This window comes from Schistocerca piceifrons, chromosome X (assembly GCF_021461385.2).
Source record: "Schistocerca piceifrons isolate TAMUIC-IGC-003096 chromosome X, iqSchPice1.1, whole genome shotgun sequence".
Lineage (NCBI taxonomy): Eukaryota > Metazoa > Arthropoda > Insecta > Orthoptera > Acrididae > Schistocerca > Schistocerca piceifrons.
In genome coordinates this window covers 338989045-339011914 of record NC_060149.1, presented here as the reverse complement: position 1 = coordinate 339011914, position 22870 = coordinate 338989045, and the positions used below count along the sequence as shown (strand labels likewise).

The window sequence follows — 22870 nt, the reverse complement described above, 5'->3', positions numbered from 1 at the left end:
AGACAAGAGCCATTTTGTGCAAACACAGGTAAATTATCTTGGACATGTAATTAGCAGGAAAGGTGTTCAAACTGATCTTGAACTAACAGAGACAATCTCGAACTTCAATGTGCCACAAACAAGAAAATGACTACTATCAGTCCTGTATTTATACTACTGTTATTGCAAATGTGTAAAAAATTTTACACAGACTACAGAACCCTTGGATCAATTGTTGAGGAAATGCATGAAATTCCAGTGGTCAGCAGAATTTCAAGCAGTGTTTGAGGCACTGAAACAGCATTTGTGTCTGACCTTTTACTGGTCTTTCCTGATTTTCAGAAGGAATTTATCCTCTCCTGTGACATCAGCAATGGGGCATTTGGTTGTACTTTGAACCAGAAGATCAGTGGTCAGGAACAGTAGCATGAGGGTCAAGGCAAATGAACAAAGCTGAATGTAATTACTTCACTAAGGAAAAAGCGATGTTGACGGTGATATGTGGGATAGCATATTTTTATTACTATTCATATGGATGTAAGTTTAAGAGACCATGCTTCATAAAAATGACTGTTGAAGCTTAAAGAACTGTTGAGTAGGTTAAAAAGATAGGCACTCAAACTCAGCGAGTCTGATTATGAAGTGTACCACACACCACGTAAGTAACACACAAATTCGAATGTGCTAAGTAGGAAAGTTGCAGTGCTAAATGTGCTAGACAAAAGTTTAACAAAGTGGCAGAGAGCACAAGTGGCTGACAAAGACTGTCAGGAATTTGGGTCACAACCACAGTTTGTAATGCATGTGAGCTTGCTCTACATATTGACAAAATGCAGACTGTGCGTAGTAGTTCTGGCACTGTTCAAGAACAACATGCTGCATCAAACACGTGACCATTAGTTGTCAGGTCATGCAGGCTGCTGAACAAAAGACAGATGTGTAGTGGAAAGATTTTGGTGGCAAATAAGAAAACGTGATGTTGAGCAATACATAAAAGACCATTTGCCTTGTGCACAAAGAGTTGATCCCTGTCATTAGAAAATCCCTTTGCAAAGACTACCACAGGCATTTAAATTCTTTCAAGTGGTTTTACTTGATATTTTAGGACCTTTTAATAGCACATCCACTGGAAATAAATCTATACTGACAATCACAGATCATTTTTCAAGGTTCTGAGCTATGGTGGCTGTTCCTGACCAGCAGACTAGCACAGTTTCCTAGGCTTTAGTTAACAACAGTATACTTAAATTTGGTGTAGCTGACATCTAAATTATGGATCAGGGCACAAATTTTGTGACACACTTGATGAAACAGTTTCGCCACATACATAATGGAATTACAGACATTAGCTGCAAGTATTAATTTAGATCAAAGGGAAATATTGAAAACCTGTGCTGGATCAGGATTTAAACCTGGGTCTCCTACTTACTAGGCAAATGCTCTGACCATTGAGCCATTCGGTCACAGTGATCATCACAACTGAACAGACTACCCTAGCATGCTCCTGTCAGACCCTAATTTTTGACTTATCCACAGACTATGAATGTAGTGCCCCTTGTCCATTATCTCGATTACTCACAGCATTTCACCAATTCCCCTAAGAGTTTGAGCCTAGTGTCCATCTGCACTGAAGAGATCACTGGCAATCCTTGCCTTAATTGTATATGTGGTGTCTGTTCTTTTGGACATGTCTGAAAGAACAGAAGCCAGTGATCCAGCAGCCATTATGAATTAAGACACAAAGGAATTTTAGACATTGGCTGTGAGTGGGCACTGATTTGAATCAGTGGGAAAAGTTGAAAATTTGTGCCAGACTGGGATTCAAACCCATGTCTCCTGCTTACTAGGCAGATGCTCTGACCACTGAGCCATCCAGACAAAGTGGCCATCACACTGCACAAACTACTGTAGCACACTTCCCATCAGATCCAAATTCTCAACTTATCCATACACTAAGCAGAGACAAAATTTGGGATGAATTTTTTTGAAACAGGGGAGGAATGTTGCACAGTACAATAATTTTTTTGGGGATGCATAAAATGCGAGCTTGAAACAGAATAAGTTAGTGCTGTGGTGCGCCAATCATTATGTCAACACAGCATACTGTTGATGCAACAGACCTCAAAACAGGATACATAGAAATGCAAGCACCACTGTGCCACTTAACAAGACATTGTGAGGTAACACTATGCAACTTCACTGAGCAAGTGCTGCTACAAAGTCAAACATAGACAAAATGCCCAAGCTCAGTGATCCATAATCATTACTGAAATCCCCCAATGGGGTCAAATGCACTCATATAACCATAGCCAATAGGTCATAGACACAATCTTAACCCATTAAACAAACGGGCTTTTGGAGCTCCAGAACATATTATGTCAAGCTGCCATTCTGTCTGTGTTCCTAGAAACAGAGAGAATGACAGTCTGTAGAATTTCATTGAAACTGTAACAAGCTGATCAATGACGGCCAGCCTGCTACTTGCTTGCTGACTTCAATACTGAGAGCTGCCCAATCTGATGCATACCACAGCCTTAGTCTGCCACTGTGGAGGCAGATATACATACAGTTGTCATACAATTGCACAGCATTACTATTACAAATGTTTACAAACCACCCAAAACAACATGGCCCGATTTTGTCCTACACACAGCAGAACATACTGCAATTTACATAGGAGACTTCAATAGTTACCACAAACTTTGGAAGTACTCTAAAAATGATGAAAATGGGAGCATGCTTGCAGAATGGGTCGAAGAGAATAATCTTCATCTAGTGCTTGATGCCAAAGATCAAGGCACTTTCAGGTCAGCTGCTTGGGACAAGGATTCAAATCCTGACTTATGCTTTGTTAGGTGCAACAAAACTGGCTTTCCCATCAACACCACAAGGAAAGTGATAGATGCCTTTCCTCCCAGCCAACACAGACCAGTAATAATAAAAATTGGCTGCACGGTTCCTGTCATACGATCAACTCCGCATGCTCGATGGAATATCCAGAAAGCTGACTGGATGAAGTTTTCAACGGAACTGGATAAGACCATTCGATGGATACCTCCATCACATAATAACTGTCAACGCTTCATTGGTGCAGTAACAGCAACAGCTAAAAAGTGTATGCCAAGAGGATACCGAAAAGAATATGTTCCAGGATGGAATGATGAAAGTGAAACACTGTACCAACAGTTCCAGCAAAGTGGTGACCCAGAGATAGCTATGGAACTATTGTCCAGCTTGGACATGTCTCAGAGGCAGAAATGGGCAGAAACAGTCGAAAATATGGACTTTACCCACTCGAGCAGGAAAGCATGGAGTCTTCTGAGAAAACTGAGAGGAAGTGCACCAACATACAGAAAAAAATTCCAAAGTAACACCAGACCAAATTGCTTCCCACATCATTACTACCTCAAGAGTACCTCCCTACAAGAAACATACAAGACATTTCAGATGACAGCTTCGTGACCTGAAAAAGAAGGCATCTCCCTCATCTGAGTATACCCACCCCTTCACAGTTTCAGACATTGACTCTGGACTGAAGGACCCCAAACCTGTTAAGGTGCCTGGGTTCGATGGTATCCATCCAGAATTCCTGATCCATATGGGAGGAAAAGCTAAGAAATGGGTGGCAGAATTCTTCACTGACATCCTGCTGACTGGAGTTTAAAAAGGTGAAGATAATATTTGTTCTGAAACCTGGCAAACCCAGCAACAAGGTAGAAAGCTATCGCCCCATTTCCCTACTCAGCTGCTGCTACAAGCTTTTTGAAAGGCTAATATATAACAGAATAAGCAGTGCTATCCTAGAGAACATTCCAGTTGATCAGGCAGGCTTCAGACCAGGGCGTAGCTGCTGCGACCAAGTATTGTCTCTCACATCCTTCACAGAGTCAGGATACCAAATGAAGCAGAAAACATCTGTGGCATTTGTTGAGCTAACTGCTGCCTTCGACACTGTGTGGCAGGAAGGCCTTATCTACAAATTTCACCTCATCATACCCAGCAGAACAATGGCTCAACTGATTAACAGCATGCTAAGTGATTGGAAGTTCCAGATAATCACTGGAAGCAACATAAGTATGGAGAGGAAGCTGAACAACGGATTTCCTCAAGAATCAGTTCTCTCACCCTTACTGTTCAACCTATATCTATCTCATCTACCTGACACTTTGTCCAGAAAATACTGCTATGCCGATGACCTGGCTCTAGTTGTAAAACACCAGGAAATGAAGACAACAGAAGAGATTCTAGCCAATGGCCTGTCTGCATTAGATAATTATTTCAAAATCTGGAGACTCCTACCCAGTGTGAGTAAAACAGAAGTGTGTTGCTTCCATCTAAATAACCAGTTGGTGAATGTAAAACTGGAAGTAAGTTTCAGAGGCAGAGTTATTCATCGTAATTGGAACCCAAAATATCTTGGTGTCATCCTGGATCATACACTATGCTTCAAACAACAACTTCTTAACTTAGCTCAAAATTTGAGGAATCGAAACAACATCCTCCATAAGCTATGCAGAACTACCTGGAGATCTTCAGCAACCACCCTGCAATCTTCAGTTCTGGGCTTGGTGTACTCAAGTGCTGAGTATTGTGCACCTGTTTGGATGAACAGTCATCATACAAGGCTTGTTGATACCCAGCTGAATACGACAATGTGCATAATACCTGGCGCAATCAAATCTACTCCAGTTTACTGGCTTCCACTGTTAACTGGTATAATGCCTCCTGACCTACGTAGATGTACTGCTCTTATGAGAGAATTCCACAAGATCTCCAGGAACTCTAACCTACCCGTGCATAGCGACCTACCACTTTTAAATCATAAGAGACTGAATCACGTCACCCAACTCTGCGCGATGCTGCTGACATGGTTGCTAAGGATTTCAAACCTCTTGAAGAATGGAAAGGTCGGTGCAAAGCAGTGACAGATGTGCACCTGCATAACATCTTCTCAGGTGCTAAACTTCCAAGTGGATTCGACCTACCACGCAAGACCTGGACTACTCTCAACAGAATCCATACTGGCCATGGCCGATGCAGGGATGCTCTCTTTAAGTGGAAGAAGCTGCCTGATCCAGCCTGTGACTGCGGGGCTCCATACCAGACTGTTCACCACATTGTCAGTGAATGCAGGATTTGAGCCTATCACGGCGCCAAAGAGGACTTCCTGCTAGCAACTCCAGATGCAGTGCGCTGGATTGAAGGACTGGATATTCAGTTGTAAAGACAAACTTAAGTTTCTTGTGTGTCAATATGTACATATGTATATGTAATTTAATTTCATGATATGTCTGTATTAGCCATATGCTAAATAAATAACAAAATTCTGCCACTGCTGCCTACTGGGAAATGATGTATGAGAATACTGGTGAGCAGCCAGCCCTCCTCCACTACTGAGTCATCATGGACAAACTGCAAGCTGCCATCTTTGCCATCTTCACACCAACCAGGCAAAGTGCATCCACACTGCCACCTGACCAACTCATGAGCATCTTCTGTCAACTTGTTCAATTCCTGGTGTGTGTCCTGGGTCTAGTCTTCATGACAATCAGCATCCAGATCACAGTCGAAAGTCTGGCACTGACCTGCGGTGGTGCCATCATGACCTGCTGTTGAGGCTTCAGCATTCCTTCATGGCACATGCATCTGCACCTCAATGCTGCCTGCAGCTCCAAAGACAACTACACCTTTGTAAAATCTGTTCAACCACTAAATGTTATTACAGATAATGCTGTTTCACTGATGACTCCATGCATGTACTGGACCACTCTCCCTCACTCTTTGCTTGTCCTCCTGATCACAATGTGACCCCCAGCCTTGGGTCATTATAGTAATAATAATAGTGGTAGTAGTGATAATTGTAACATTCTAGCAGATTACTTTAAGAAACTACTTAATTGTGATTTCCCTTAAAGCCCAATAGATGCCAATGAATCCATTCTCCAGTGGCCAGAGTCCAGACAACTTGACAAAGATGAAATCAAGTGCCACATCACCCATCTTAAAAATATCAAATCACCTGGAGAAGACTCCGCTATTGCAGGATTGTGGAAATATAGCCCAGAGGAATCAGTTGAAATATTGCAACACCAATTTAAAAAAAAAAATGGATTGAGAAAAACCTACCCAAAAACTGGAAACCAGCCCTAATCCATCCACAACAATGAAAAACATCAACATGTACAGAGGAATATCTCTACTACCAGTAACCAATAAAATTCTCTCATTTTCCATCCCTGAGTGTTTAGAGGCCCTAGTCAGGCATCAGATAATAGAATAGCAAGTGGGTTTCAGTAAAGGTCATTCAACAGTCAAACATATCCACAAACTCAAAAGCATCATAAGATGACATATTTTAAGATTTAAACAGTATGTGACTGTCTTTGCAGACTTTGAGAAAGCCTACAATTCAATAGCCCGTTAAGTCCTGTTACACACCCTTAATGAATCTGAGTTTGTCTTTAAATTTCTGGCATTAGTTAAAGCCACACTGATGGATACAAACTTAACAATCGAGTTCGTAGGATTCCTCTCAGATACCTCTGAGGTCAAGACAACAGTCAGATAAGGCGAGGGGGTTTCTCCAATGCTTTTCAAGTGTTCTTGAGAAAAATTATTAGAATCTGGTGAACGAGATTGATAGAAACTGACTATAGAACAAAGTGAATGGGAACTAAATCCTTGGGAATCAGGGCAGACTGTCTAGCTTTTACCAATGATATAAGAAATATTTCAACTGACATAGAAACTATTAGGATCTAAATCAGACTGTTAAGGAAACTGCCCAACAAACAGGCCTGCAGATATCATTTGAAAAAACAAAACAGAAGTAATGATTAACATCAAAGATCCCCCCACCCCCACCCAAAAAAAAAAAAAAAAAAAAAAAAAAAAAGAGAGAGAGAGAGAAAAAAGAGAAAAAAAAAAAGAAACCAGACAAAATATGGAAACATCAGCAGAGTACAAAAATTTAAATACCTAGCTAAGATCAGTACGAAAAACAGACTCGACAAGAAAGCACTGAAGGAATGAATATGTAAAGACTCGATAAGGAATGAATATGTAAACTTGAAATATCCTACTAAACATCACAGATGATCTACCACAAAAATACCTTTAGCAAAACACTAAAATACACCATGAAATGATTTTGAGACCAGTAGTTATGTTTGTAGCTGAAATCCTATATCTAAATGCAAACACAGGCCTGTTCGAAGAACCAAAGCAAAAATGGTGCAGAATCATTAGGGTAGTCGTGGGACCCAATTACAAGAATGGCATCCACCAAGAAAGTTTCAACAAGGAAGTTGATGGCAAAATAGAGAAGACTGTTGACACATTCCACAAAAAATGATTATGATTTTACAGTCATCTCAAACAAATGGGCAGGAACAAGCTGACAAAGAAGATCTCCCACTTATTTTGTTCAAACCACAAAGTCATAGTTCCATTGTTTAGAAATACAAACAAGGCCTCCATCTTCAACACATCAAACCTGCATATACATGTGACAGGGACCTCTTTCCCAAGAAGATCGTGACATACAAGCTACACTAAGATGAACCACCAAAAAGAAGACACAGTGCCCACCGGATGCTTGCCCACTCACAAAGAATGAAGGAAATATGGACTTGAAAGATTTAATGTGGCCCTTGATGGCCCCAGCAAGTAATAATAATAATAATAATAATAATAATAACAATAATAAGTAATAGTAGTAAGACTAACAATAATGATAGTGGCAGCTAAAAAATTTATTTATTGATGTAAAAAATGGTATATTCTGACCTAGTGAGTAATGTGGCACAGACCTTGAGATAGACTACACCAGCTAAATACTATGAGAAATAAGGAAGGTCTGGTGAGAAAGAAGAGTACTTATTTGTGATAGTGTAAGGGATATGCATAGCACAAAGGCAAAAATTTTTATTTTAGGAGGTATGTCACTATCTTTCTCTCAAAAATGGACATGCTATTCAGCTCTCTGGTATAATATCAGTCAGGGAGATCATTGCAGAGTTTGGATCCTGCTACTGAAAAGGACTTAGAGTTGATGGCTGAGTGACTGTTGGGACTGAAAGGATAATGTTATGATGGGAATGAGTGGTTCTGCCGAGTTGTTCAGACAAGGGTTTTAAGGTTGAGGAGAGATACAAAGGTAATATGGTAGAGGACATGGACTGTGTGGAAGTATCTGCCCTTGTCTGCACATAGCTAAGATTGCTGCAAAGATGATGAAATATGATCTAAAAGTTGAATGTCAGAAATATGTTGTATGCAAGCATTAATCACTAGTTACAAGTTCTATATGCTTTCCTGAGAAAGATCTTGGAGGATAATGTCGCTATAATCAACAATATGAAATACACATGTGTCTTCAGGTCAAAAGGGAAGCGCATTTTAGGTAGTTAGTTTTGTAAAATTAATTTGTACATATGGTTGCATTCTGAACATTTCTAAGCATTTTTTCAGAAAAGAAAAAAAGATATACAGATGTTGTGAGTTAGTAAGTCCTACCCACCACCTTTTACATGTTACAGTAATAGAAATTCTTCTATGGAACAGAAGGAGTTGTCTACTTTTCCAATTTGTTTTCAAATTTTAGATTACTATCTGTCAGATATTTTATATCACTGGGTAAGCAAACAAAAATTTTAGTTGCAGCATTGTGCACCCACTTTTTGGGCTAAAGACAACCTTAAAATGGAGTAATGAATGTCATTTTTCCTTCTGGTATTGTAATTATGTGCTTCATTGCTCCATTTAAACTGCAGTGGATTATTTACAACAAACTTTATGACGGAATAAATATACTGTGAACCAGTAATCAGAATTCCCAGTACCTTAAACAGATGTCTACAAGATGATCATTGGTGAGCACCACACATTATTCTAATAGAAAATTTTTGAGCAATGAACACTTTCTTTCTTAAAGGTGAGTTACTCCAGAACATTATTCTATGTGACATTATTGAATGAAAATAAGCAAAATGTGTCTACTTACTAATCTGTCACTCCCCAAGATTTGCTATGATTTTAAGAGCAAATGTGGCTGACCTAAGTTGTCTTAAGAGTTCCAAAATGCACTTTTACCAGTTTAAATTCTCAGCAATATGGACACCTATGAAATTTTGAAGTTTCCACCCTATTTATTATTTCCTCACTATGTGTTACATTTATCACAAGTGTAGTACCCCTAGATGTGCGGAAATGCATATGTAGTGTCATTTTAAAATCATGGGTCAGACCATTTGCAGAAAACCAGTCAATGACAGTTATAAGAACTTTGTTTACCATTTCTTCTGTTTCTGTATGTATGCTCAGATTGTTGACAATATTAGTGTCACCTGCAAAAAAAGTACTCCTTTTTGTTGTATTTTTGGAGGGAATGAACAGATTCTGAAGCCTTCTGGTCCACTGCAGCCACGTGCATATCAGAGTTGAGGTTTTCATTGACCGTTACTCCTAGACCTTTTGCTGAGGGTTAGGTCTATATTTGTACTATTTAAGATTAAAAATGGTAGGGATTCCAGATAGTTCAGACAACTGAATCTAAAATGACAAACCGGGACTGATTGAGTTTTGGATGCACTGAGCTTCAATCCTGCGTTCTGTGCCAATTTTGATAACACACAGAAGTCAGCACTGACATTCTTGTTCAAATAACTTACAACAAAGCAGCCAGGTGACGTCTTTGGGCAGTTGCTGAAGACATCATCTGGCAGCATTCCTGAAAGTTATTTGAGCATTTCACATACTGTGAGAAACTGATGTTTCACATTGTCACTCTTGATAGCTGTATTCAAGTTGATTGGCTTTGCATTTTGGTATAAATGGAGATCACTGTCACATACTTAATAAGCCAAATCATTATGACCACAGTCCACTGTAAGACTAAATGCCACCTAGTCAAATTGCAGACGTGTGGCAGAGTAAGGAAAGTAAATAAGTAGAGCAGAGACCTATGGGGAATCATGCTAGTAATGATATGGGTCACAGATTGGAAAATACACTGACATAAGTAACTTTGACATATGGCAGACTGGTGTGGTCCAGTGCCTGGGAACAAGCATCTTGGAGATGGTGAAGCTAGGCAGCTAGTCATGTGCAGCTGTAGTGAGCACCTATGGAAAGTGGCCGAAGGGTGGTGAAACCACACATATATGATGAGGTGTAGGAATCCACCCTTCAATGCAGAATGTGTCACTTATGCACTCTGTAGGGCAAGATAGACTGCAATTGTAGGACATCTGATGAGAGAATAGAGTACTGGTGCAGTCACAAGTGTTTCAGAGCACACTGTTCAGTGCACATTATCAAACATGGGGTTCCACAGCAGATGACCCTTCCATGTTGTCTTTTTGACTCAGTGATATCATCAATCATGATTGCAGTGGGTACACGATCATAGAGACTGCACCATGGATCAATGAAAATGTGTTGCCTTGTCAGATTAATCATGTTTTTTGTTCCCCAGATTGATGGTTGAGTACAGTAACTCCGTCATTCAGGTGAACTGCTACCTGGAACATTCAGTTGCCATGAACACAGGCCACTGGGGGCAATAATGTGCTATGAAGGACATTTGCCAGGGCTTCCATGAGATCTGTGGTAATTATAAAAGGCACCATGTCAACAGTGGACTACATGAACTTTATAGTGGATCACCTGCTTCCCTTCATGCTTGATGCCTTTCCTGATGGTGATGACATCTTCCAACAGGACAAGTGTCTATGTCACAATGCCAGAATCATGCTAGTGATTTGAGGACTGTGGTAGTGAATTCATGTTCATGTCTTCGCCACCAAATTTACCTTATCTGAACCCGATGGTACACTTATGGGACACTATCACTCACCAGCTCCAAGCCCACAAACCACCAGCTCATAATTTATGGGACTTTTGTGATCCCTACACAGACATCTGTGTGCCACATACTTCCAGAAACCTACTGTGCCATGTCTATTGCAATTGTCAAGAATCTTCTTCCACCAATCTGACTATAAGTTTCATAGAGCTTGGCATCCTACATCTCACTCTATGACTTCTATTGATATCATTTAGAGTCATCTGCATGTCTAGCTTGTCTCAAGCAAGATTTATCATTAATTTGTCTACATTCTCTCTCACACACAAATAGTCTGAGATTATTCCTATTCTGCTAGTTTTCAAGCACATCATTTTTTTTTATTTGGGCATTCACATCCTATACACAGTTTCTTTTAAAAATTTGTTCTCGGCACAGATATAATGCTCCATATAAAAATGTAATCCACTATTGATGATATAACATGACTTTGAAATAAAAATGGACAACTTATAAGGCCATAAAACAATTTGATGATGTTTTATATAAAAATTGAAGAGGTCATAGGAAGACAGTGCTCACTTTCAATTCGATAAGGATAGTCTGATCACATTTTATGTTTTTTTTAATGTAGTACTTGCTGATAACATGTAGCCCCAGATGTAAGGGAGGAGTGGGAACAGTGAATGAGTGAGAGGAGTTTATCTCTGAAATTTTGGTTTCATTATTGGTACCTACTGTGGCTGTGTTAACAATTATCATCTATGGCTTGGCTTTCTGTGTTTCAGCCTGAATGTTGTTCTTGTATTCCATTGTCAGTATTGTTAGTGCTCAGAAATAAGAAAAGTAAATTTTCACAGTATTTAAGTCGCTGGTTTCTGGGTAGACCATCAAATATTTACAAAGCTTTTGACTTACCACTCAAAAGTTCTGTCTTTCTAGAACACAGAAATGTTGGTGTAGGCTGTTGTTATCAGGAAACATTTTGAAAAAAAAAGTCTGCGATTGGGAACAGTGAGACATGAATAATGAGGATACAGTGAGACATGTCTCACTGTTCCTAACACTTGTTCTTTATTCCTGACAATATTTGCTCACTTTGTGAATTTAGTACTTTTAGTCTGAAAAAACTACTTTTAGGTCGTACAATGCCCAGGAGAAAGATGAGTAATAAGAAAATAGGAAGATTTTCAGAAACTGCAATGAAGGAAGCCATCACAATGGCGATTGAAAATAAAAAGAGCATCAGGAGTGCATCTAAACAGATTGGCTTATCCTTGCAAACTGTCAGTAGCTATGTTAAGAAATAATTGTGTGGATAATGCTTCAAAAATGTGTCCCATTTGGTGAATTGCATTTCCCCATCAGAATTAGAGTTTAATTTGTGTGATATTCAAGTGTATGCTATAAAATGTTTTATGGATTTATTATGAAAGACTGTCATAACCTAGCTTATGAATTCGATATTAAAAGTAACGTTGTTGTACCCAAAACATGGACTGAAAATTAGGAAGTGTCCACTGACTGGATGCAACTATTTTGACAGATATTTCCCCAACTTTCTCTTCAAACAGTAGAAGAATTCAGTTAGCCTAGAACTATAGGTTTTAATAAATTAAGTGTGTCAAACTTCTTTGATAAGACAAAAAAGTTATCAAATATCTTCCATATTTTTTCTGCTGAATCACACATTTTCAATATAGATGCAACTGGAACAACAGTGGACAAGTCATAGCACATTTTGGTCTTGATGGGTTTGAAAAAGGTTAACAAAACTATCAGTCCATAACATGGAACATTGGTCACAGCTTGTATCATAAATGCTCTTGGGAACAGCCTACCCCCACCCCCACTCCCAACGATATGTGTGAATTACGAAAAGCATGTGACATTAGGTGACCTGCTGGCACAGTAGGTCTTGCCACTAAAGGAGGATGGATGTAGTCAGAATGTTTTTGAAGTCCATTCAGCACTTCATCAAGTTTTCAGCCAACTCAAAATCAAATCCAGATTTGTTACTTGTGGATAATCACGAGAGCCAACTCTCAAAAGAAGCCAGAGATCTGTGCAAGGACAACATGAAATCGATTATGATGATGCTACATCACTGAACCAATAAATTTACAGCCTCTTGAAGTCAGCATCATGAAACCATTTTGCATATTTTATGATGCTGCTTTAGATACATGATTGATGTAGCATCTGGGCAAACCATTTTCAAGTTACAATGCTGATCATTTTGTGGAAACAGCATGTCCCTAAGGGATGACTCCAGTTAATAACACTGCTGGATTTAAGAAGACAGGCATTTTTCCATTTGATTGCCATGTATTCAGTAAGGATGATTTTCTATCATTTTTTGTTACTGACAGGCCTCGTCATGGAAGTCTGGAAACAGACATTGCACCTCACAAAGGCCCTGTGCCTGAAACTGATATGTCATACTCACCACATTTTGATGGTGAAATATTGTCTGCAGCAACTAGTTCTTCAAAACCACAAGAACAATTTATACCTATGACTTACCTCTCTCCAGAAGATATACAGGCTTCCTCAAAGGCTAAACCAAGAAAACATTACACTCATCAATGACCTACGCAAAGAACAATGATTGCAACAGACATGCCAGGAAGGAATGAATTACAAATGAGACAAAAACCAAAAGGCATTTAGAGATCTAAATCAAAATGAGAATTATTTCTGGATGATGATAGTGATTTGGTGAAACAGAATTAATTTTGCAAGATTCTTCTGATGCTGAGAATTATGATTTGCCACAGGTGTTTCAAGAATCAAAACTTGTTGACTTTTAAGACTCAGATCACTCACTCAAGTCAGGTGATACTGTTTTAATAGAATTTTATGCAAAAAAGAAAATTTATTTTGTAAGAAAACTCTTTACTATTATAGAAGAGTCATCTGAGTGTAAATTGACATTTCTCAGCACAAGTTTGGAGTTAGACAACAAATTTATGATGTCTGTTGTAACTCATATTTCTAACAGTGACCAAAAAATGTATAATACTGTTACTGCCAAACCCTACCACAACACAAGTCAAGATAAAATGACAACAATCACTCTTATGATGATTGCTAAAATTTGAGACACTGTCTCACTTTACCCACCAGTAAAAATTCATAGGTACAATCACACACTTTCAGTTTTTTATTCTTTTTAAATGTAATAAAATGCTGCAAAATATAAGTGTGCCACTCTGCACATATTTAAGCACTTTATACACCATTATGATAAGATAGTATCCTAATCATTTTCTTTTTTGGAAAGTGTAAATTGATTCTCAGTCTTTGCACCTCACTGTTCCCTTTCCTCCCCTATTGTGCTGTAGCACTGTGCTTTTCTTTACTTCATCTTTTCTTTATTTTATTGATGTCTTTGTCTTTGAATTTAAGGAAACATTTCTTCTGAAGACCCTCTCAATTTTTGAATAGATAGTGTGTGCATATGTAGCTAATGTGTGTTTTTGTGTAAATCACACCCATAGTTATTAATGAGCTAAAATACAGATTAAAAATTATATAAACACAGTATAAAGCATGTGAATAGTCAGCACTTAGCCATCTTGCCACTGAGGAAATAATTTTTATCAATTTGACAATAAGTCCACAATAAGCCCACCAATGTTTGTAAGTGGTGCCAAAACTGTCAGGGTATAGAATATATATCCTGTTGGATTTGCTACTTGGGTGATTTACCAATTCTTTGAAGCAGTGCAGCCTTGGCTGCTGCATACTTGTTTAAAGGCAGTGGGAAGGGAATGACATCACTGATGGTAGCTGTATAGTCACCTATGTGCAGTGTGCGATTTGTGCTTTTACCAGTGGGGGGTGGGGGGGGGGATGTCTTAGGGGGTTAGTATAATTATATATGTTACTAGCTTGGACCATGGCGTTACCCATGGTTAAACAGTTATTTATAAATAGATGTTAATGCCGAAACTCACTATTCATGCGTATGCACTATCAGAAAAGCCATCCCTTCTTATATCTTTAAAAGTACATTATAGGTAAAGCTTATTTACAAAATCATCTACATACAGGTATATGAGGGGAATTCAAAAAGTAAAGGCACATTTGTGAAAAGCTGTACTTATTCTCATGATAGAAAACTGAAACATGCGTTATTTTTCTACGTAACCTCCCTGGAGTTCAATGCAGTTTTCCCGACGTTTTACGAGGTTTTTTATTTCATCAGAATATACGTTTATCAGTTGCATCTGTAACCAATTTTGCACCACAGCAATGACGTCTTCATCACTTTCAAATTTTCTTCCCTGTAGTGCTTCCGTTAAGGGTCCAAACATGTGAAAATCGCTTGGAACCAGGTTTGGACTGTATGGTGGATGTTCCAGAACCTCGAATCTCAACTTCTTTATTGCATCAGCTGTCCATTTGGCAGAATGTGGGCGAGCGTTACCTTGTTGCAGGATGACACCTCTTCACAGTTTTCCACGACCTTTGGATCTGATTGCAGGTTTTAGTTTCGCACGCAACACATCACATCCACCATACAATACAGACCTGGTTCTAAAGCCTCGTTTACGCTGGGGCAACGTCTTGCAACATTGTGGCATGCTACGGAAATGTGGCGTGCGTCGTCTTGTCATTTAGTTCTAAATGTTTTTAAATGCTTAACTACTACATAACACTTTTTCAAAATTAATAAGCAAACATATTAATAGTAAACTTTCAGTGTTCGGCTCCACAAATTTAAATTATATGTAAAGTTTTACTCCAGTGCTTGGGAAATAAACATCCCAGGTTGGGATGCATAAACTAAAACCAGAGAAGGTGATAGTTTGATGCAGAGGGGAGGGGGGGTGGGATCCCCCCCATCCCCCCTGCAAATCGCACACTGACTATGTGGCACAGTAAAGTGAAGTAGTGAAGTACTTTGCAGCACCATTGAAAATGTTGTTAGTAAAGAGCTGATTTTCTGACCACAAATCAAGTATGTTGTTGATCTGATAAAAACTGTGGAAGATTTGGTGGAGTCAATTATACAGTGTAACTGTTGGGAAAGTGTTTGTAAGGCACCAACATTATTGATCTGGGAGGTATCAGCAAGCGGAAACCTGTTGATTGGCCGTGATATGGTAGCGACCATGGAAATCTTATGGCATGGCTCAGCTGGCCACGCTCCATCAATGATTAAAAATGGTTTTGTCCCCTGGATATCCAGTGTGATAGCACACATTGCAATGGGAGGAGTAAGGCATTGCTGCCACACTTGTATACTGGTATGAAGTGTTTGTAAGGCACCAACATTATTGATCTGGGAGGTATCAGCAAGCAGAAACCTGTTGATTGGCCGTGATATAGTAGCGACCATGGAAATCTTATGGCATGGTTCTGCAGCACAAGTAAATATAAACCTCTAATGATTTTCCATCAAACAAAAGTCAATCAGGTCAATGGAAGGCTGCACTGAATGTTTGAATGTGGCATCAGCCCATGCAAGAATACATGTGGCAAGCAGTTGGAAGTCACTTACACTCACATTATCAGACTTATGTGGTTCCATACAATTTGGTGCACCATGCAATTGGAACACACCATACAAACTGGAAAAAGGCCATAATAGCTTCTCATGAACTTCAGTATCCATTGCATAGGTGAGAAGCTGCATGGCATGTTCACTAAGTTCGTAAAACATAAACCATTATCATGGGTCACCAATGTAGGGATTCATATGGCAGTGGGTACCAGTGATACTCAAGCACTGAGACCACAAATTATATACTTTAACACTTTATTAACTCTCATAACTGCAATGTAATCAGAGCACACTTTACAACATAGCATGAGACGCAAGAAAAATAGAGGAACAGGACAACAAAGACAATTATTTCCAAAGAAGTACACTTGTTCATTGTTTTCTGTGTCAATATTGACAGTTGCTGTTGACATTGGCAGTTAGCACTGCCACATATATCTATGCCTGATGTCACTGAATAGCATATACTGAACAGAATTTACATCTTTGCTTAGGGCCTATACAAGAAGATAATCTTGATAGCCTTTTAAAAACAGCATATTTTGTCTTTATGACATAAATAGCTGTATTCAGCTTAAGGTGAGAGTGGTTTCATATCTTTAGCATTCTGGTTGCTCCATTTCCCTTAAGCTATAATAAACTGAACCACCAACCTATGTTAAGGAACATATAAAACACAACCTATAATAGTAATTACATACACCTAAATATTTACATTTCTATTCTCTTAGTCGCTTTAATATGTAGCAGAGAGTCACACAATTCATTGAAAATTTCTTTAGAAAAGTGTTCAGTTTTCAGGTTTTCAGGAATGGCTATTATACGATATCAAATATGTAAGGCAACACAATTACAAGATAACAAGTTTACTTATGGGACCATCATGGATTAAATATCAGTCTACTCATTCTAAATTGCATTTCCTATTACTTCTTCAAATAACTTCAAGCAAATGCCAGGGTTGTACCATATTTTTTCATTGTAAATGCATGGAACCAAAATCTCTATGAAGCTTGATGCAAGACATACTGGGTGTCCCAGCAAACAAATGATGCTTAGCTACCAGGGGGACCTTAATCAACATGACTGCCTTTCTAGTAACTTTGTTCATTATGAAGATTTTCCATCAAACAAAAGTCAATCAGGTCAATGGAAGGCTGCACTGAATGTTTGAATGTGGCATCAGCCCATGCAAGAATACATGTGGCAAGCAGTTGGAAGTCACTTACACTCACATTATCAGACTTATGTGGTTCCATACAATTTGGTGCACCATGCAATTGGAACACACCATACAAACTGGAAAAAGGCCATAATAGCTTCTCATGAACTTCAGTATCCATTGCATAGGTGAGAAGCTGCATGGCATGTTCACTAAGTTCGTAAAACATAAACCATTATCATGGGTCACCAATGTAGGGATTCATATGGCAGTGGGTACCAGTGATACTCAAGCACTGAGACCACAAATTATATACTTTAACACTTTATTAACTCTCATAACTGCAATGTAATCAGAGCACACTTTACAACATAGCATGAGACGCAAGAAAAATAGAGGAACAGGACAACAAAGACAATTATTTCCAAAGAAGTACACTTGTTCATTGTTTTCTGTGTCGATATTGACAGTTGCTGTTGACATTGGCAGTTAGCACTGCCACATATATCTATGCCTGATGTCACTGAATAGCATATACTGAACAGAATTTACATCTTTGCTTAGGGCCTATACAAGAAGATAATCTTGATAGCCTTTTAAAAACAGCATATTTTGTCTTTATGAGATAAATAGCTGTATTCAGCTTAAGGTGAGAGTGGTTTCATATCTTTAGCATTCTGGTTGCTCCATTTCCCTTAAGCTATAATAAACTGAACCACCAACCTATGTTAAGGAACATATAAAACACAACCTATAATAGTAATTACATACACCTAAATATTTACATTTCTATTCTCTTAGTCGCTTTAATATGTAGCAGAGAGTCACACAATTCATTGAAAATTTCTTTAGAAAAGTGTTCAGTTTTCAGGTTTTCAGGAATGGCTATTATACGATATCAAATATGTAAGGCAACACAATTACAAGATAACAAGTTTACTTATGGGACCATCATGGATTAAATATCAGTCTACTCATTCTAAATTGCATTTCCTATTACTTCTTCAAATAACTTCAAGCAAATGCCAGGGTTGTACCATATTTTTTCATTGTAAATGCATGGAACCAAAATCTCTATGAAGCTTGATGCAAGACATACTGGGTGTCCCAGCAAACAAATGATGCTTAGCTACCAGGGGGACCTTAATCAACATGACTGCCTTTCTAGTAACTTTGTTCATTATGAAGATATCAACAGCAGTATGTCTTTTTTTAAATAGCACCCAATATTTTTATGTGATAATCCACTTCCTCTTCTCAAGACCTGTACAAAAATTCACATAAACCTGATGTTATTGAAAACATAACACAAAATTAATTTTGACTTTCATGTACTTGCAGTGTGGATAAGTGGGGGTAATGTGAGTTGTCCATTTGCTGAAGTTGATGGTAAACAAATAGAAACACAAGGAAAATGCACACCAGTCATTCAGTCAACCATCTTCAGTTGAAAGTTTTGTTGGAGTGCAATGTACACCAATGAAAATAAGGTGGAATTTCTACCTGCATTGTGTGCCACTACAGGAGAGTGAAAGTCAGTTTCATGTTACATTTTTAATAACATCATTTTTATGTGAATAGTACATGGTGAAACATTTTTATGAACAGGTATTAAGGAGGGTAAGTTAATAACTGAATAACAAACATAGCATATTATTTAAAAAAGACATAAAGCTTTTCATATATTTATAATGTACAAAGTTACAAGAAATATAATCATGTGACTTAATGTTCTCCTAGTAGCTAAACAACAATTGCTGGGTACAGTTTTCTTCTTGTTTCTACACAAAAAGTTGTTTAGGGTGGTCAAGATAAACAGGACACCCGGAATACAACAACAATACATAAAAATATGAAATAAACAGATGAAGAAAACTATTCAAATAAGAGTACAATTTTTCATTTGTTTGAATTTATGTTTACTTACCTTGTAGCACAGCTTGTGCCTATACTGAGGATCCCATGAATATATTAGGAAATCTAGTTCTCTGTTGTCAACCAAATCTAACTCAAATGTTTCATCCCAGTCAAACACAAGATCTCCTGTCCTTACAACAGTTCTTGCTTTATGTACCCGATCACATTCCAGAACACAATATAAATCTCTCAGTCCTGAAGTAGCATTGCCTCCTGGAAATGAATGTTGTAATGACTTAAAAACATAAATTTACGTGTTTTACATGAACTATCTCAAAGACAGTTAAACAAGAACCAAAAATGGCATATCCACCAAAAGAACAGGATGTAATATTAACTGAACAATGCAAAATAAATGTTTTGAGAAAATTGTTCTATAACATACTATTAACATATTTTATTTTTCTCAGAAACAGAAGTTTACAGAGATAGAGTATGAATTACAACATAATAGTTATTTATTGTGTCTTCCCTTGTGATTCAGACCAGAAGGTCTCATTTCTGTAACTTTAATTCCAGTTTCAAGCTTCATCATACAAGGTACTTTTTCCTTGGAATTTCAGTGATATGAGATATTTATTTGCTTAAAATGTAGCAATAGATTCTGCTAGAGGAAAACAATTATCCTTATGGAATAAAAAAATCTGGTGCTTAAAGTAAAATTATCATTTTTGATATAAGAATGATGTAGATATTTGAGAGAACTTTAGTAGAAAATAGGCAGATGTAACTTACCACATATCTTTGGTCTACATTAGAATGTATGTAAAATTATTAAGATTTGTATAATGTAATACATACTGAAGGAAACTGTCTGAGAAACAATGTGAGTCATTTAAATGCGAACATTTTTAGGTTAGGCTTTACCGTGATTGTTACTGGCATTAAATGAAACAACAAGTTTACTGTTACCAGTCACCGTTTTATTTTTTCCACGACGCGTTTCGAAGGTTTAAACCTCCATCATCGGGTGGATTTACATTAGTTAGTATTACACATGTGTGTATGTTGTGTTACAACATTTGGAGGAACTTGTGGCACTGCCTCCAGTGGTCACAGGTTCCTTTTTCTGTCGTAACACTTCACATGTATACTGCCACATTTGTAAACAAATATGGCGTCTACGACATGATCATGACCCACATTACAGTTTGAATCTGCCTGCAACGTTTATTGCTTGTTTTCCTTTCCAGACAACACTGTACAGTGTAAAAGTAAGCCACAGCAAATTGCAAAAACTGTCAGGTACAGGCTGTGATGGCACTATGAAGGTACCACATTAAAAATGAAGGGTGTAGTTAACTGTCATTGTACAACAATTAATTTACAAGAACATGTTGTAATGCAAACAGATGAATCAGAAAGTTAAACCAACTTTATATTGGTTTGCTTTTCTTGTTCTACTGTAGATCTCTTGACTTTCACAATCACATTTTAACTTCTGTTCATTCACTGTAACTTCAAATAATTCATAGTTTATTCATTAATGTTTGTGTATGTGTGTGTGTGTGTTGCATATTTTTGTGCAAATTTTGCAGAAAAATATGTGGTAATTCTGTATTCTGTCCTGTAAAATATGACAAGTATTATGAAATGCATAGAGTGCTTCTCACTGTATAGAGATTTTGAGTCACTGACAGGCATAACAAAAATACTGCTACATATTTTACCTTTTGCCCAAAAGACCTTCTCCTGAAGTAATAAACACATGCATTCCGACAAGTAAAACTCAAACACACATGACCACTGTCTCTGGCTGCAGAGACCAGAGACAGTGGCCATGTGTATGTGATTTGTGTGAATGTGCATGTTTTGTACTTCAGAAGAACGACTTTTGGGTGAAAGCTAAAATGGGTAGCAGTCTCTTTGTTGTGCCTGTCTGTGACCAAGTGTCTCCTCTATATGGTGAGTAGCAATCTATCCTTTTCATAATATTTCTATTATACCATCCACAACTTTCCTTGACATCACAAGTAATGGTTGTTAAAAGCAGGATGGCTATGTAAATCATCAATTTTGCAGTTTAACTGTCACAAAAGTACTCCATTTTGTTTACCCATACACATCTCCATTTCACATGAAACTTACAGTGCAAGACAGATTGCACTAATTACACCTGGTCTGCATGAAATATTACCAATAGCAGAGGTCCCAGATGGCGTCGAAGCAGCTGAGGTTGAGGTAGTGGCACGGAGACCTCTGCCAGCCAGAAGATGTACCCAGAGCAGTCCACTGATTCCAGGCTCTGCTGGGGCATTTGGTTCACTGCCAAGAGCGGTGACTGGTTTGTCCATTTTGTACTTAAGAAATTCTGAAATATCAATTATCAGCATTTGTTTAAAATATAACAGAAAAATTAATTGAAATTAGAATATTTATTAAATCACAATTAAATATGGAATATTTGTTTATAAATCCATGGCCACATAATTAGTATTATAAACAAACTGTGTGATGTAGAAAATTCATTAAAGACAGAGAATGTGGTGTCTTTGACAAAATTCCTCTCTTTATTAGAAAAGAGTACTGTTTGTCATTAGTTAAAAATTGCATTCACCAGTACTACTTTACTTATGCTCAAAAAATAAATCTCTAAAATTAATACAAAATTCTTAACAAATTGTAACTCATATGCTTGCACCTCTGAGGCCTGGTGCACAGGAATGCAACCTTAAGTCAACATGAAATGTAAAATTGAAAGATGGTTGTGACCTCTGTAGATTAGAACCAAGCACAAAAATCTAGAGTTCTCCTAAATAGAAGTAGTTTCATTCTATATAAAATCAGTAAGATATTTATCAAAAAACAAAGATGATGTGACTTACCAAACGAAAGCGCTGGCAGGTCGAAAGACACACAAACAAACGCAAACATACACACAAAATTCAAGCTTTCGCTACAAACTGTTGCCTCATCAGGAAAGAGGGAAGGAGAGGGAAAGACGAAAGGATGTGGGTTTTAAGGGAGAGGGTAAGGAGTCATTCCAATCCCAGGAGCGGAAAGACTTACCTTAGGGGGAAAAAAGGACGGGTATACACTCGCACACACACACACACACATATCCATCCACACATATACAGACACAAGCAGACATATTACTAATCTTTAAATATGTCTGCTTGTGTCTGTATATGTGTGGATGGATATGTGTGTGTGTGTGTGTGTGTGCGAGTGTATACCCGTCCTTTTTTCCCCCTAAGGTAAGTCTCGCCGCTCCCGGGATTGGAATGACTCCTTACCCTCTCCCTTAAAACCCACATCCTTTTGTCTTTCCCTCTCCTTCCCTCTTTCCTGATGAGGCAACAGTTTGTTGCGAAAGCTTGAATTTTGTGTGTATGTTTGTGTGTCTTTCGACCTGCCAGCGCTTTCGTTTGGTAAGTCACATCATCTTTGTTTTTTGATAAATTTTTCCCACGTGGATTGTTTCCCCCTATTATATTAAAATCAGTAAGATAGTTATGGATGATTTCTCAACTTGGATATTTTAAGG

At 38.0% G+C, this 22870-nt stretch overlaps 1 protein-coding gene and 1 non-coding gene across 2 annotated transcripts in view; both read right to left on the bottom strand.

Annotated features, from left to right (window-relative positions):
* Positions 1-22870, bottom strand: part of LOC124722893 (rho GTPase-activating protein 100F) — an 800721-nt gene that overhangs the window by 168345 nt on the left and 609506 nt on the right. The window contains exons 12-13 of the mRNA XM_047248035.1: positions 21518-21691; positions 19391-19593 (exon numbers count right to left, since the gene is read on the bottom strand). Coding sequence (XP_047103991.1) covers positions 19391-19593; positions 21518-21691 — 377 coding nt within the window. The remainder of the gene's footprint in view (positions 1-19390; positions 19594-21517; positions 21692-22870) is intronic.
* Positions 1785-1857, bottom strand: Trnat-agu. The gene has a single exon. It is a non-coding gene; the product is annotated as a tRNA-Thr (tRNA).